The sequence below is a fragment of the Neodiprion virginianus genome, chromosome 4, assembly GCF_021901495.1.
Source record: "Neodiprion virginianus isolate iyNeoVirg1 chromosome 4, iyNeoVirg1.1, whole genome shotgun sequence".
NCBI classification, from domain to species: Eukaryota; Metazoa; Arthropoda; class Insecta; order Hymenoptera; family Diprionidae; genus Neodiprion; species Neodiprion virginianus.
Genome location: NC_060880.1, coordinates 15937765 through 15950741, shown reverse-complemented (window position 1 = coordinate 15950741; position 12977 = coordinate 15937765). Strand labels below are relative to the sequence as shown.

Here is a 12977-nt window from a genome sequence, read left to right as displayed (position 1 = left end):
AACACATCTCTGTCACTGACGGAGCTAACAGTTATAGATTAATATCGGATGGAATTTGAAAACAAGTAAAGAGGATTGAAAGAAAACAAAATGGAATAACAGGAAAATCGTACAGGCGCAGTATTTTCCAAGTTTTAATTATCATTATTTCCATTTAAAATTTTGTTCTTCTCTTCTTTATTAATTATAAAACGCATTCACGACATGTCCAACTGTTTTACGTATATGCATTATACATTATTTATTTACAATTAATCGGAGATAATTGTATAAGTATATATTGATTTCTAGTCAGGAACGATACAAATGCATTAGATATTTAATTTAAAATAAACGAATGAAGAAGAATTTTTGAAAAGAAAAACAACAAAAAAATCCGACATATATATATATATATATCATTAATTTGTCATTATTACTACGATAAATACTTGGGATATTATGGGATGATATGATGACGACAATGATGATCATAATGATGATTATGATATAATGACGATGATTATATGATATAATATTATTAATTAATATATTATAATTATTATATGATGATAACTTTGTAAATGAGAATCAAGACATTGATGGCTAGGGGACTTAATAAATTGAAATTCTATTAACCCAAAGGTGTCAGCGGTGATTCTATGCTATATATACATACCGATAAATCCACATATCATCCAAGCAGATCATCCACAAAATATCCACCTGCTACTATTCTGTAGCAGTTTCAGTTTGAAATTGCTTAGAGACAATTTTTGGTTTGTTTTTTATTCTACTGAACTTCTACAGGTGACGAATCAATTCTTAAGAGAGAAAAAACCGTTGTTAATATTTATCTACAAAATGATACACGTACGAGCTAGTGAAAGTATCAATGATAAGTTATTATTAGGTTACGAATGAAATTAGAATAAAAAAGGTAAGATAAAAAGACACAACTAACATACTTTATCGCATTTCTGATTTCTATTCTATATTGTCCTTTAATGTCTTATCAGACTTTATAGACAGTGTATACAGTAAAAGTTTTAAACATCGCTCCATAAGTATAGTAAATAATAAAGATAGATAAGTTTGGTAGCATCGGCGTATTTGCCTGGATTTGACACATATATGAAAGAGAATCACACATGCTTTCAAAAGCTGAAAACGTGGTAGACAAGTTTTGATTCAAATTTTTTTATATTTAATACTGTTATACAACCGGAGATACAGCAAACGAGCACATTCAAATCTTTTACGACTTGATAGCTCTCCCGTAGTCGAGATAAAAAAATGCTTGCATCATTTTCATCGTTTCGTTGAAATAGCTTCCTCTGATCTTAGGTATTCGGTATGCTCAGTCCACCGACTTCTAATGACTCGAAAAATATACGTAAACGTCGGAAATATTATAGAATGAATACTTGGTAAATTATTCTTTTGCGGAGCAGTGATTGTTGGTAGGCAGGTACATGTAAGCAAGTCTCAATACGACAATTGATGTAAGAGATTAGAGAAGATCTACGTCCTGATTTTCTTTGCCCACAAGTAATGTCTGGATTTAAAATCACCCGATGTCCAAGCTTTCTGGATAGTTGTAATAAAAATCGCGATTAAAACTGTTTGTGCCTTTGACCACGCTCATCGACTAATCGTCGTCACTATTTAACGTGATAAATCTAACAATTGATAGCTCTGCGCCAGAAGAAAATGCTAATACATAAAACTTTTAGACAAATATTTTAGGTGAGCAGTGCTATTTCAATCGTTTCACTCCCTCGAAAATTCTGATGTATTTATTACAGGCACTGATGATCCATGAACAAGTCTAGATAAGAAAAAAAGGCGTTTAGTCACAGCACACCTTTATGGAAAAGCTGGTCCCACCACCGTGACCCTGCACTCCGCTATATAACTCTGGGGCACGTCAGGTCTCAGATCAGTTGAAGCAATCTACTCTCCACTTATACACCATGTCAGACTTGGCCGATCTCTCCCTCCAAAACAGTGGGTAATAAAAATAGATTACTCGGATTGTTGTCATACTTTCATCAACAATTGAAAAAGTCTTAATAAACTTACGTTCAGTGTTCACTTTGTCTAATTAAACACGATTAATGTTTTCAGGAGCGCAAAGAAACCGCAGGACCTACGACAATTTAGCACGCAGGAACTGTACAACTTCCTTGATTCCTTCGACACAATTTTATCAGACTGCGATGGTGATTTTACAGCTTGTTACTCTCATTATTTAGCAATTATCAATGCAGCAAAAAATTTTTATCATTCATATTTGCAGGTGTCTTGTGGAATTGTCACACTCCTATTCCAGGTGCGTTAGCCACCCTGAAGGAACTGCAAGACAAGGGAAAAAATGTTTACTTCGTATCGAACAACAGCACTTTGTCCATGAAAGACTTTTTGAAGAAGCTGCACACGCAGGGATTTCCAGCAAGAAAGGTATTTGCGCTATTGTTAGGTAGTAATTTTCTTTCTAACTCTACGTTTCGCTTTCAGGAACAAATAATCATTCCCTCACTCGTTGTTGTCTGGTACTTGAAATCTATTGATTTCAAAGGAGAAGCATACGTTGTCGGCACTGATCCATTCAAAAATGTCTTGAGGGAAAATGGAATAAAGGTTGCACCACCAGAGGTAAGTCGATACAAATTCGTTCGAAAAACCTTTAGAATACACTTTCTTATTCTCACTGATCAGTTTTTCATTGCATAAATGCTTCGAATTGCAGCCTGACTCTGTCAAGGAGGATTTGGCAGAAGTAGTAAAAGCTCTACAAGATGTTCCGTCGATTAAAGCTATCATTCATGACTTCGAGCCCAACTACAGCTGGATGAAAATTATGAGGTCGATAGTATCGCTGCGACGAGACGACTGCCTCTACATTGCTGCGGCACTGGACAACAAAGTTGCTGTAGGAGCTGAGCACCCATTGCTCGGTAAGAAAACTTATTAGTCGTCGATTCGCTTGATCGATGCAGGAGACAAAATTCAAAAGCAATTCTGGATCGATTATCGTATAGGTACAAAAGTCTTCACGGACATAGTCTCAGAGTTCAGCGGAAGAGAGCCCACGTTGACCGGGAAACCCAGTAAACTACTGAAGCAGTACGTTTACAAGAATTGTTCGATTGCTGACCCCGAACGCTGCATATTCGTTGGCGACACGTAAGGGAAACAGAGAAAAGAAGAAAGTAGCTCAACATTTATAAGTAAGCAATCATTTTATTGTTGCTCCCTTTCATTACAGAATTCAACAGGACATGGGATTTGCCAAGTTATGTGGTTTCAAAAAACTTTTTGTCAGCTCTGGTGTGACCAGCTTGGAAGAAGTGTTGAAAGAGGAACACCTGCGTCCGGAACTCTATATACCGTCGATCGGTGGCCTGCTGCCCTTACTAAAAAACTTACCTCCGGAAGATGCTCGTGCTGGCCGGAAACCCCAATAAAACGGATCTATGGCGGGTTAAATCGTAATTTAAGATTACCCTTAATGGAATATTTCTGTATTACTGTATCACCTCAGTGAAATTTTTATAAAACAATCTTTACAATTATTTACATGAGGGGTAAAATGAAATACGTGTAATTTTTGCATCGAAATCTCATTTGCTGTTTTTATAAAAAATAATTTTACGCCTTGCACCCATTGTTGAGTTAAATCAGTTGCTCTTGTCCAATTGAATACGTTCGGTTCTGTGGTCCGAAAATATGCACGCACACATTAATACCATGTAAGATATTCCTATCTCAGGTCACCATTACGCTCATATTTATACACTTACATCTAGCTGAGCTCCCTGCTGGCAAGTAATCAAAACTCAACATTCTGAAGAGAATGTGGTAAGTTTGTGTGACCAAAACATCCAACTCTTCACTCTGTCAAGTTTTGAAGTGTCTGGAGTTCGTAGTTGAATAATAAACCTGGAGATTTTTCAATTGTTTATGCAATGACTGGAGTTTCTAAAGAAACTATAGTGGTCCTGGGTGCGGGTGCCACAGCTGCTTTAATCGCAGCAACGACATGGTACCAGTGAGTTCACAAATAATTCATTCGCACCGAGAAAGAAAACAAACTATTTCAATCTAAACAGTTCGATGTGTATGTGGATGAATTGAAATGATGATAAAACTTTTAGATATGCGAAACGAAAGAATAGAATACCTGATAAATGGATGGAAGTTGGAACGGTTGGTGATCTCTGGATTTATCCGTTAAAATCTGGGCGAGCTATGGAGGTCGAAGAAGCCGAGTGCACAGAAACTGGCCTGATTTATCATGAAGAAAATAAATTCTCCCTCAAGGACAGGTAATCGGCTATAAACTCGACTAATCCATGCGTGTCTACGTGCAAAAACTTTGCTAATTCTATATTAATTTTTTTTTTGTTTCAAGGGGTCTTCTGGTATACAGAGGAGACAATAAGGAACAACGCAACGCCAAGAATTATCCAAGGCTGCTTCTGATCACTGTTACTACTGTAAACGAGAAAGAAATTAAGCTTGAGGCACCAAATATGAGTCCGTTAATAACAAAAACTCTAATCGAAAATCCACAACTGGTTGCGTGCACTCTCCACCAAGGCGAACGTCAGCAGTGCGTCGACTGCGGGGATGAAGCTGCAAAATGGATATCGCAGTACTGCGCCGAAGGAGATTTCACCCTTAGACTGGGTCTGGGAGTGCGTTCGAAACGTAGCATAAATTCAGAGCCTATGAAATCGTTGGCAAAAGTTTACAAGAAGATGCAAAACGAAGATTTGGTAATCGATTGTTGACAAGCAATTGAAGAAACATAGTATTATCCGCACTTAAAATCAAACAAATTTGGCTTTTTTGTAGGGAATTTTTTCAGACATATGTAGCTACTTGATATTCAATCAGGCCTCGTTGGAAGACTTGAACAAAAGATTGCCTGCAGATGTATCACCACTCAATTTTCGACCCAATATAGTTGTCGAGGGGCCCGAAGCGTATGTTGAAGATGACTGGGACTGGATCAAGATCGGCAAAGATGCAATATTCAGGAATGTGAAACCGTGTACGAGGTAAATGATCAAGGAAAATTGTTGTAGTAATTTTAAATCAGTGAAAATTTCAATAAACAAGACAATTTATTAAATTGCAGATGCACACTGATCAACTTTGATCCCAAAACTGCAGTACCAGTGCCTGAGCGTAGAGTTTTGAAAAAATTACAGGAGTATGTATAGCCTTTAGAAGAATATTCTAAGCCCAATACCGATAACAATGACGTTTTGATGCAGGTACAGGCTGATAAGGGAGGAAAGGAAACGTGAACTTGAGGGCAACGCACCGGCAATGGGTGTCTATGCAGGAATTCGTAAGCCAGGCCAGATTAAACTGGGAGATAAGGTTTATATCGGATAATCAACACCGACTGTATGGTGTTTTTGTACGTCATTTATAAAATTATTATCTACATGTCACGCAAAAATTGCATAAACTGCTAGATGCAGCTTACGGTATAATCTTTATCACAGACATAGAACATATACATTATATATTAAGAAAAAAAAAGATACTATTTGTACATTCGATAAGCTCGAGTCTAAGATAGAATGTTGTTCCTGCGTATGTACCTTGTAATAGTTACGTCACTGATATATTACTATCTCATTAAATTATCATAATTATCTTTCGACGTAACGTCCATTGTTTCCTCGTGGTCGTTGTGGGCTCCTTGTTACTTGTGTCAAATCAGTGTCTCTGGTAGCTGCAGGTGATGTTAACATCAGTTGTTATCTGCTCTGCAGAGCGGCAGATAAGAAAATATATATCACACCTACACTTCTGCTGCTGGAAATAAAGACTCACATTTAAAGATTCATAAATGCAATCTCTGCTAATTACTCGGGTTAATACGTAAATCCTGATAACTGTGCACGATACATTCGGTCTAAATGGTTGTTGGATATATTAGAGTTAATTGATGAGTGATCGGTGATCGGTGATTGAACTGAATTGAATATGTTATGTCTTTGCTTATGTAAACTGTGCGAGTAGCGCTCTAAGTAACGTGCATGTTTACTCTTTAGAGTGCGTATAACTGATATCTGCATGATGTAATGTTTCTCTCTTAAAACGGCGGATGAACAGATCAAAAGTGACAGATACGCAATTTGATACTGAGGATAGAATTTTTGAAAGCCAACTAACACGCAGTGTACAAAAAATGAATATCCAACTGGGTAAAACGTCCATTGTAATAGTGTGCGGGGCAACGGCAGTTTTGGCAATCGTATATTGGGTAAAGCGGCGAAAAACTAAACAAACTAAACCAGAGGTGAAGAGTTCTGTTAATGGAGAACTGATTTGCGAACCGATTGAAACCACAAGCGATGATCGAGTGGAAAGTGTACCGGCAAAGACCATCAAAAACGATACGCTGCAACAGATATTACCCAAAGAATGGAGAAAAATAGGACACGTGAACGAACTGTTTATTTATCCATTGAAGTCGGGTCGTGGAAAATACTTAAAAGAATCCGTTTTCACTGATTATGGTATCAGTGTGAACATCGATAACAGATATTTCTCGCTGAGAGACAGGTATATGCTTACAGATCACCTAGAAAGTCGAGTTTCATTTTTTAATTCGACGAATCGACAATCCTGATCTTGTTTTCTGCTTTCACTCAAACTTTTTTCCAGAATGTTCCTCGTCTATAATGAAGAAACTGGCGAGTTCAGAACAAGCAGAAATTATCCCACATTGATCTTAGTGACCCTAAGTGCTGTAGACACAGACAATGTAAAACTAGAGGCAGTTGGGATGCCTTCCGTGACGTTCAAGGTCCCAGAAAGCACTGTCAAAAGCGTCTCGACTCCAGCTCCTTGCTTGTTGTGGTGGGGCGGAACCCTCGAGTGCCTTGACTGCGGTTCCGAAGTAGCTAAATGGATATCTAAGTACGTTTTATTTAGAAAAAACAATTTTCTCCGAACTAAGAAATATGAAGTCAGTATTGTTGCAACAGGTTTTTAACTGGGACCAATAACGGTCTTCGATTAGGCTGTGCTACCGGAAGAAGGAATATCGACAGTGCAGAACAGGAGCCATGGGAAAATTTCGACGACGTTTACGCCACTTTGAAGAACACAAGCACTGTAAGATTGCCAGAAAATTTTGCATAAATATTTGATATTTGATATTTATTAACCAAAATATACATCGAATTTATGCATCCCACAGAGATATATACAGTATCTGTGCCTGGATGGCAATGAGAGAAATGGTATAGAAAGAGTATAAGAAATATATACAAAAGTTATGAAGTATTGCTTACAAAATATACAAAGTAAAAAATAAACTTAAGACTTTCACTTAAGAATTAAGTAACAAAAAAAAAAAAGATTCTCGCAGATATAGCAGCTGAGAGAAGATAGTGACAGAATCATACACTATGTTACTAAAGACGGTGAAATTGCAATGGTATGCGAGTTTGCAGCCATTTCGTAATTTTATTTTTCATAGTAGCATTGGATGCTTTCAAGGTTTTAATTGTGTTTGACATAGCATTGCACTCTTTTTGTAAATACATATTCGAAATAATACTTGATCTTTTCTGTTTAGGGCCTTTCATCAGACTTGGGCAGCTACATGGTGATGTCCGAATCCTCGGTCCACGAGCTTAACCAAAAGATGGACCGTCCAGGTCTCGCTTTACAGTTTAGACCAAACATCGTTATAGCAGGACCCGAACCTTTCGCGGAGGACAACTGGGACTGGATTAAAATCGGGGAGGGTGTTGTGATAAGAAATGTCAAGCCATACTCGAGGTGAATTATATTTAGAATATCATTCCACGATACTTGAAATCAGCGTTGAGATTTAAAGCACATACTCAACGTGTTAATTATCGCAGTTTCAGAGGCCAAAGAAATCCGCAAAGGGTTCAGGTGGAAGGCAAAGCACCGACGATGGGGATTTACTGCGGTATTTACCAAACTGGGAACGTTCAAGTTGGAGACGATGTTTACATCAATCAACCTTCATCTGAGAAATATGTGAAAACGAATAGATCTGTTAGATCTGAGGATCAAGGATATGAATCGCAACGCTTTCTTGATCAAGAAGCTATAATGAATAATCATAATTTCGGCAACAATGGACTGTCGTAAATTTTGATATTATTTGTTATAAATATTGTACCTTATTTTAACTTATTTTCACGAGTTACAATACTGCGTCAGCAGTTCCAACAGTACAATGGTTCACTAGACTCTCGACTCATGAGCCTGACCTGCGATGTTATAAATTATTGGTAATAGAAATATAAACATTCTTAGGACCAAAATGAAACTATTTATATTTAACTTAAGCATTAAGAAAAGAGAATAATATGTTACAACACAAATAAAGGCAAGTCAATAGCTGTAGACTTATAAGTGAGATAAGAGTATATAATATACATACGATTATTTCTATTCATAAACTTCACCCATATTATTTACCGTGGTAACTTAATCTGGCAGTAGATAATTGAGGCAAGGGTCAGCACATAAGTGACAATCAAGTGCAACGTATCAGAGTCAAGAGAGTGGGGAGTCTCACAATGATGAACCGGACGAGAGATAAAAACTTTCCTCTACAGTAACGAGAGTGATTTTGCCACTCCAACATGTGGATAATATGGCTGGCCTGTTTATATTATTTATCAAACAATGTGACCGCCGTTCACAGTTACGAAAGGATAAAACATGACGGTACGATTTCATTGGTAAAAAATTAATTTCTTTGGTAATTTTGCTCTTAAAAATTGATGACGGTTCAGCAAAGTCAAGGACCGCTTGCTGTAGGCTTGTACAGCCTTGGAATTTAGCTTGCGTTGTAAAAATATGTGTTTGAGCTAATGATTTCTGAAACAGCATTCCAGCACACTTTGGGTCACCTTAAACCCCGCGCACAGCCAGATGTACAGGCTGAAGCGGCGAGGGAAGTATTGCGGAGACTATTAGGAGACTCGTACAAATTATTCCCAGTTTCTGTCGATTCCAGTATTGGACCTGTCGGAAAAGACACTTTTCATGTAGATATAATTTGGTTTCAAACATTATTTTACTCTCATCCCGATATAAATGAAAATGCAGCGCAATAATGCACATTAAACATGATTATAACAGGTATTCAAGAGTACGCTGGGTCAAATCATGATTATTGGAACATCTGGAGTCGCTGCGGTTTGGGGTTTCCACTACTATGTAAAGAATTTTTGTGATGCTCACATTGCGTGGGAAGAATCCCACATCGAGTTGCCAAACCATCTTCCCGACGTAGACATCAAAATTACTTCCAACGATCGGTAAACATAGGCAGTGTGCAAAAGTTCAACGGAGCATCAGCACGAATTAGAGTTTATTTCCATCATACGCTTTCCAGGTTCCGCTACTACCAAAACGTATGTACAGCCGGCTATAGCACCGCATGGTGGGATTGGCCCAAATGGGAGAAACACATCGACTGGATGGCGTTGAATGGGATAAACCTGGCACTCGCTTTTCACGCTCAAGAAGCGATCTGGGAACGAGTTTACACTAAGTTGAACCTGACGAGACATGATATCGACGAACATTTTGGGGGACCGGCGTTTCTCCCCTGGTAATGAGATCAAATTGCAAGATTCTTCCAACAGTACTAATCACAGCCTTGATAAACCGTCGTCGCTATGATTTCAGGGCCAGAATGGGAAACATACGTGGCTGGGGTGGACCACTGACTTCTGCGTGGCACAACCATACAGTCAAGCTTCAGCACAAGATTTTAAACAGAATGAGAGAACTTGGAATCATTCCCGTATTACCCGCCTTCTCAGGACAAGTGCCGAGAGCATTTAGCACACTCTTTCCTACTGCAAATTTGACCAAGTTTGAGCCATGGAATAGATTCAGCGAGAAATACTGTTGGTGAGAGAGAATTAAATGTTTACTAATTGTGTTAAAAATCTTCGAGTATTTCACGTATCAAAAAGTGGGATCAATTTAATGTGTACATTTTCAGTCCGTTTTTACTACTGCCAACTGATCCACTGTTCAAAACGGTCGGAACGATGTTCTTATCTGAGGTAATTAGCAAATAGCGAGCAGAACTACTCAAGAAATAACTATCCCAAATTTAGTGATGTAGAGAAAATTTAATATTTACAGTACATTCAAGAATTCGGTACGGATCACGTCTATAACTGCGATACCTTCAACGAGAACGAGCCGCCACAAAGTGATCTTGATTTTCTGAGTGGAATCAGTCGCTCAATTTACTCAGCCATTACTGACGTCGATCCGGAAGGCATATGGTTTGTTACACTCCATTTCGAATATCTAATTGCAGGTTTTCATTATTTTATATAAGTCGTTCAATTCCTCATTTACAAATTGTTGAATTTTTTTTTAAGGATCTTACAAGGTTGGTTGTTCTTGCACGAATTATCTTTTTGGACAAATGCAAGAGTAGAAGCTTTCTTAACGGCTGTTCCTATAGTAAGTGTATAAATATTTCATTATTTGTCGCAGGCTTTGTCTTCTACTACTGAAAGAGCAAACAGCTTGTCAGAATATCGTTTTTCTGTCGATTTTCATTTTGAAAAAATTGTGGCTCGTAAATAACTACTTTTTATAAATCTTAGTAATTCATGCATTCCCCACATTATAAATTTTATGAACAATTTCAATTTTAGCTTATCTGCTAGTTGTGTAAATATTGCTGAAATAGTTCAATCACGCGTGAAATGCTACGTAATATTGTTTGATAACTTTCTCAGGGAAAGTTGATAGTGCTGGATCTTCAGTCGGAACAATTTCCGCAGTACGAAAGACTGAGTTCATATTACGGGCAACCGTTCATTTGGTGTATGCTTCACAATTTTGGTGGAACTCTTGGGCTTTTTGGATCCGCTGAGATAATTAATAAGGCAAGTGAATTTATTTTTATATCTTGTGTGCATTTTACGGATTTTCTTAACTACTTTATCATCATAGCGAGTATTCGAAGGCAGAAATATGAAGAACAGTACGATGATCGGAACAGGACTGGCACCGGAAGGCATTAACCAAAACTATGTCGTGTACGATTTAATGAACGAAATGGCTTATCTTCGCAACCCTGCTGATCTTGATGCTTGGTAAGTAAGTTTTGAAAATCAATCGACTGCAATATTATGACACTATTTTCTCACCTTCAGGTTTGAGAGGTACGCTGCCAGAAGGTACGGTGCTTGGAACGAATATGCGGTGCAGGCATGGCAGAAATTAAGGCTATCAGTCTACAGTTTTACTGGTCTGGAAAGAATCCGTGGGAAATACACGATCACGAGACGTCCAAGTCTTAAAATTAACCCTTGGGTTGGTAGAAGAGCCGGCTTGCTGGTGCGGCTATAAGAATAAGGTTTTGCAAACCGTGAAGAAATTCGGTTGATTTACTTGATTCAAACTTTTTTCTCACTGCAGACATGGTACGATACTGAAATAATGTTATCTGCATGGGATGACATAGTGAAAGCTAGACACGGTCGGAGAAATAATACTTTCTATCAACACGACGTAGTCGATATAACTAGGCAGGCACTGCAACTCACCGCGAACACATTGTACCTGAACATAAAAACTGCTGTGAATCACAAGAATATCTCTCAGTTGCGGTAAATACATGTTGGAAGACTGTAAAATACAGATTTTACACAATCGTAGCCATAATTGGCATAATTTTGTGTCTTAACTTCACAGGAAAAACGCGAAGTTATTCACTGAACTTTTTGACGATCTGGAAAGAATATTGGCATCGAATAAGGACTTCTTGTTGGGTACATGGCTTCAGGATGCAAAGTCTTTAGCAACTGATGAAAAGGAGAAAAAACTGTACGAGTTCAATGCTAGAAATCAGATCACTCTCTGGGGTCCGAGAGGCGAAATTCGAGATTACGCAAACAAACAGTGGTCAGGAGTTGTTGCTGATTACTATAAACCTAGATGGGTTGTTTTGCTAGACGAACTGGAAAATTCTCTGGCCAATGGGACACCACTGAATTCAACCGCGGTCGATTTCAAGATATTCAATCATGTTGAGCAGCCGTTTACATTATCCAACAAAATTTACCCAGTGACTGCGAATGGTAAATGCGTTGTTAGAATTTGCTAGATTTGAGCCAACTACGTATAAAGATATATTGCATGAGGTGTAAATATTGAATGATTTATCAAAATGCATGTTATATTATGCTGGCGGCATAGATAATAATTAATATATAAATACATGTCCATGTATGGTTTTCAGGAGACAGTGTTGAGATTGCTGTAGAATTGAATAAGAAATGGAGAAAAATAAAACCGTCATCAAAGATAAGAATCACCGGGAAACGCAATTTTGGGGTATTATAATAGTAGCAATGCAAAATTATATGTGTATAATCTTTCACTATGTTGGATTCGGTGTATGAAATGTTTGTATGAAATTGTGATATAATGATGACAATGGTTTCATCTATTACACTTATTTATTACACTTTGCTTTTCCTTACTTTAATGCACCTGATTGTGGAATTTTTTCAGAACACCATATTGGATCGTAGAGCACGCAACAGGGTAAAGATTATGAAGAGTATGAAATTAATGGTAGCATGGAGGAATTGAGTCTTACACATTATAGGTACATGCAGTAAGTTTTTTTACACAACAAAGGTTTATTTAATATTAGATATATATTCCGGGTACACACAATAAATGTCATGACATTTGAAACAACAGAATACACATGCATATAAATGTTACGTCTTATGATTATATCCAAGTCACAGAATGTAAAGGCCGCGAAGAAATCGTCACTGATGTACAACATACAATATACCTTGGAGGTCTAAATGCCACGTGTAGTTTGACAATCATGAACGAAAACTTAAATCCAAATTAAAATAAAAGTGTTTCCTCGGTTTTGTATTTTTATTTTTTTCTTATCGACCAACAGAATCTTA

At 37.5% G+C, this 12977-nt stretch overlaps 4 protein-coding genes across 8 annotated transcripts; all 4 read left to right on the top strand.

The window, feature by feature from the left end:
* The first annotated feature begins 1324 nt into the window (after nt 1-1324).
* Nucleotides 1325-3668, top strand: LOC124303175 (glycerol-3-phosphate phosphatase-like). The gene is made up of 8 exons (XM_046760066.1): nt 1325-1450; nt 1788-1993; nt 2110-2204; nt 2282-2442; nt 2500-2637; nt 2732-2939; nt 3024-3168; nt 3251-3668. Exons 2-8 carry the CDS (start codon nt 1956-1958, stop codon nt 3447-3449), a joined length of 984 nt encoding a protein of 327 aa, XP_046616022.1. The 5' UTR covers nt 1325-1450; nt 1788-1955; the 3' UTR covers nt 3450-3668.
* A 152-nt stretch (nt 3669-3820) lies between these two features.
* On the top strand, nt 3821-6239 carry LOC124303173 (mitochondrial amidoxime-reducing component 1-like). Of its 2 annotated transcripts, XM_046760065.1 has the most exons (7): nt 3821-4033; nt 4140-4310; nt 4397-4763; nt 4843-5048; nt 5129-5203; nt 5268-5416; nt 6110-6239. In XM_046760065.1, the coding sequence occupies exons 1-6, from the start codon at nt 3951-3953 to the stop codon at nt 5389-5391; spliced, it is 1026 nt and encodes a 341-aa protein (XP_046616021.1). In that variant the 5' UTR covers nt 3821-3950; the 3' UTR covers nt 5392-5416; nt 6110-6239. The 2 variants fall into 2 exon arrangements, with proteins under 2 accessions (XP_046616021.1, XP_046616020.1); XM_046760064.1 differs by lacking the exon at nt 6110-6239 and having other exon boundaries at nt 5268-5612.
* LOC124303172 (mitochondrial amidoxime-reducing component 1-like) lies at nt 5745-8436 on the top strand. Its single transcript, XM_046760063.1, has 5 exons — nt 5745-6573; nt 6676-6930; nt 6999-7128; nt 7595-7800; nt 7887-8436. The coding sequence occupies exons 1-5, from the start codon at nt 6113-6115 to the stop codon at nt 8140-8142; spliced, it is 1308 nt and encodes a 435-aa protein (XP_046616019.1). The 5' UTR covers nt 5745-6112; the 3' UTR covers nt 8143-8436.
* A 105-nt stretch (nt 8437-8541) lies between these two features.
* On the top strand, nt 8542-12936 carry LOC124303168 (alpha-N-acetylglucosaminidase). 4 transcript variants are annotated; one of them, XR_006907857.1, is made up of 15 exons: nt 8542-8727; nt 8890-9050; nt 9145-9323; nt 9401-9619; nt 9697-9924; nt 10019-10082; nt 10165-10310; nt 10410-10494; nt 10776-10925; nt 10993-11135; nt 11196-11379; nt 11461-11651; nt 11737-12122; nt 12284-12449; nt 12559-12936. XR_006907857.1 is itself a non-coding variant. In XM_046760057.1 (15 exons), exons 1-15 carry the CDS (start codon nt 8643-8645, stop codon nt 12637-12639), a joined length of 2397 nt encoding a protein of 798 aa, XP_046616013.1. In that variant the 5' UTR covers nt 8542-8642; the 3' UTR covers nt 12640-12936. The 4 variants fall into 4 exon arrangements, 3 of the variants coding, with proteins under 3 accessions (XP_046616013.1, XP_046616014.1, XP_046616015.1); XM_046760057.1 differs by having other exon boundaries at nt 12284-12378; XM_046760058.1 differs by having other exon boundaries at nt 8550-8727; nt 11196-11355; nt 12284-12378.
* The last annotated feature ends 41 nt before the right edge of the window (nt 12937-12977 follow it).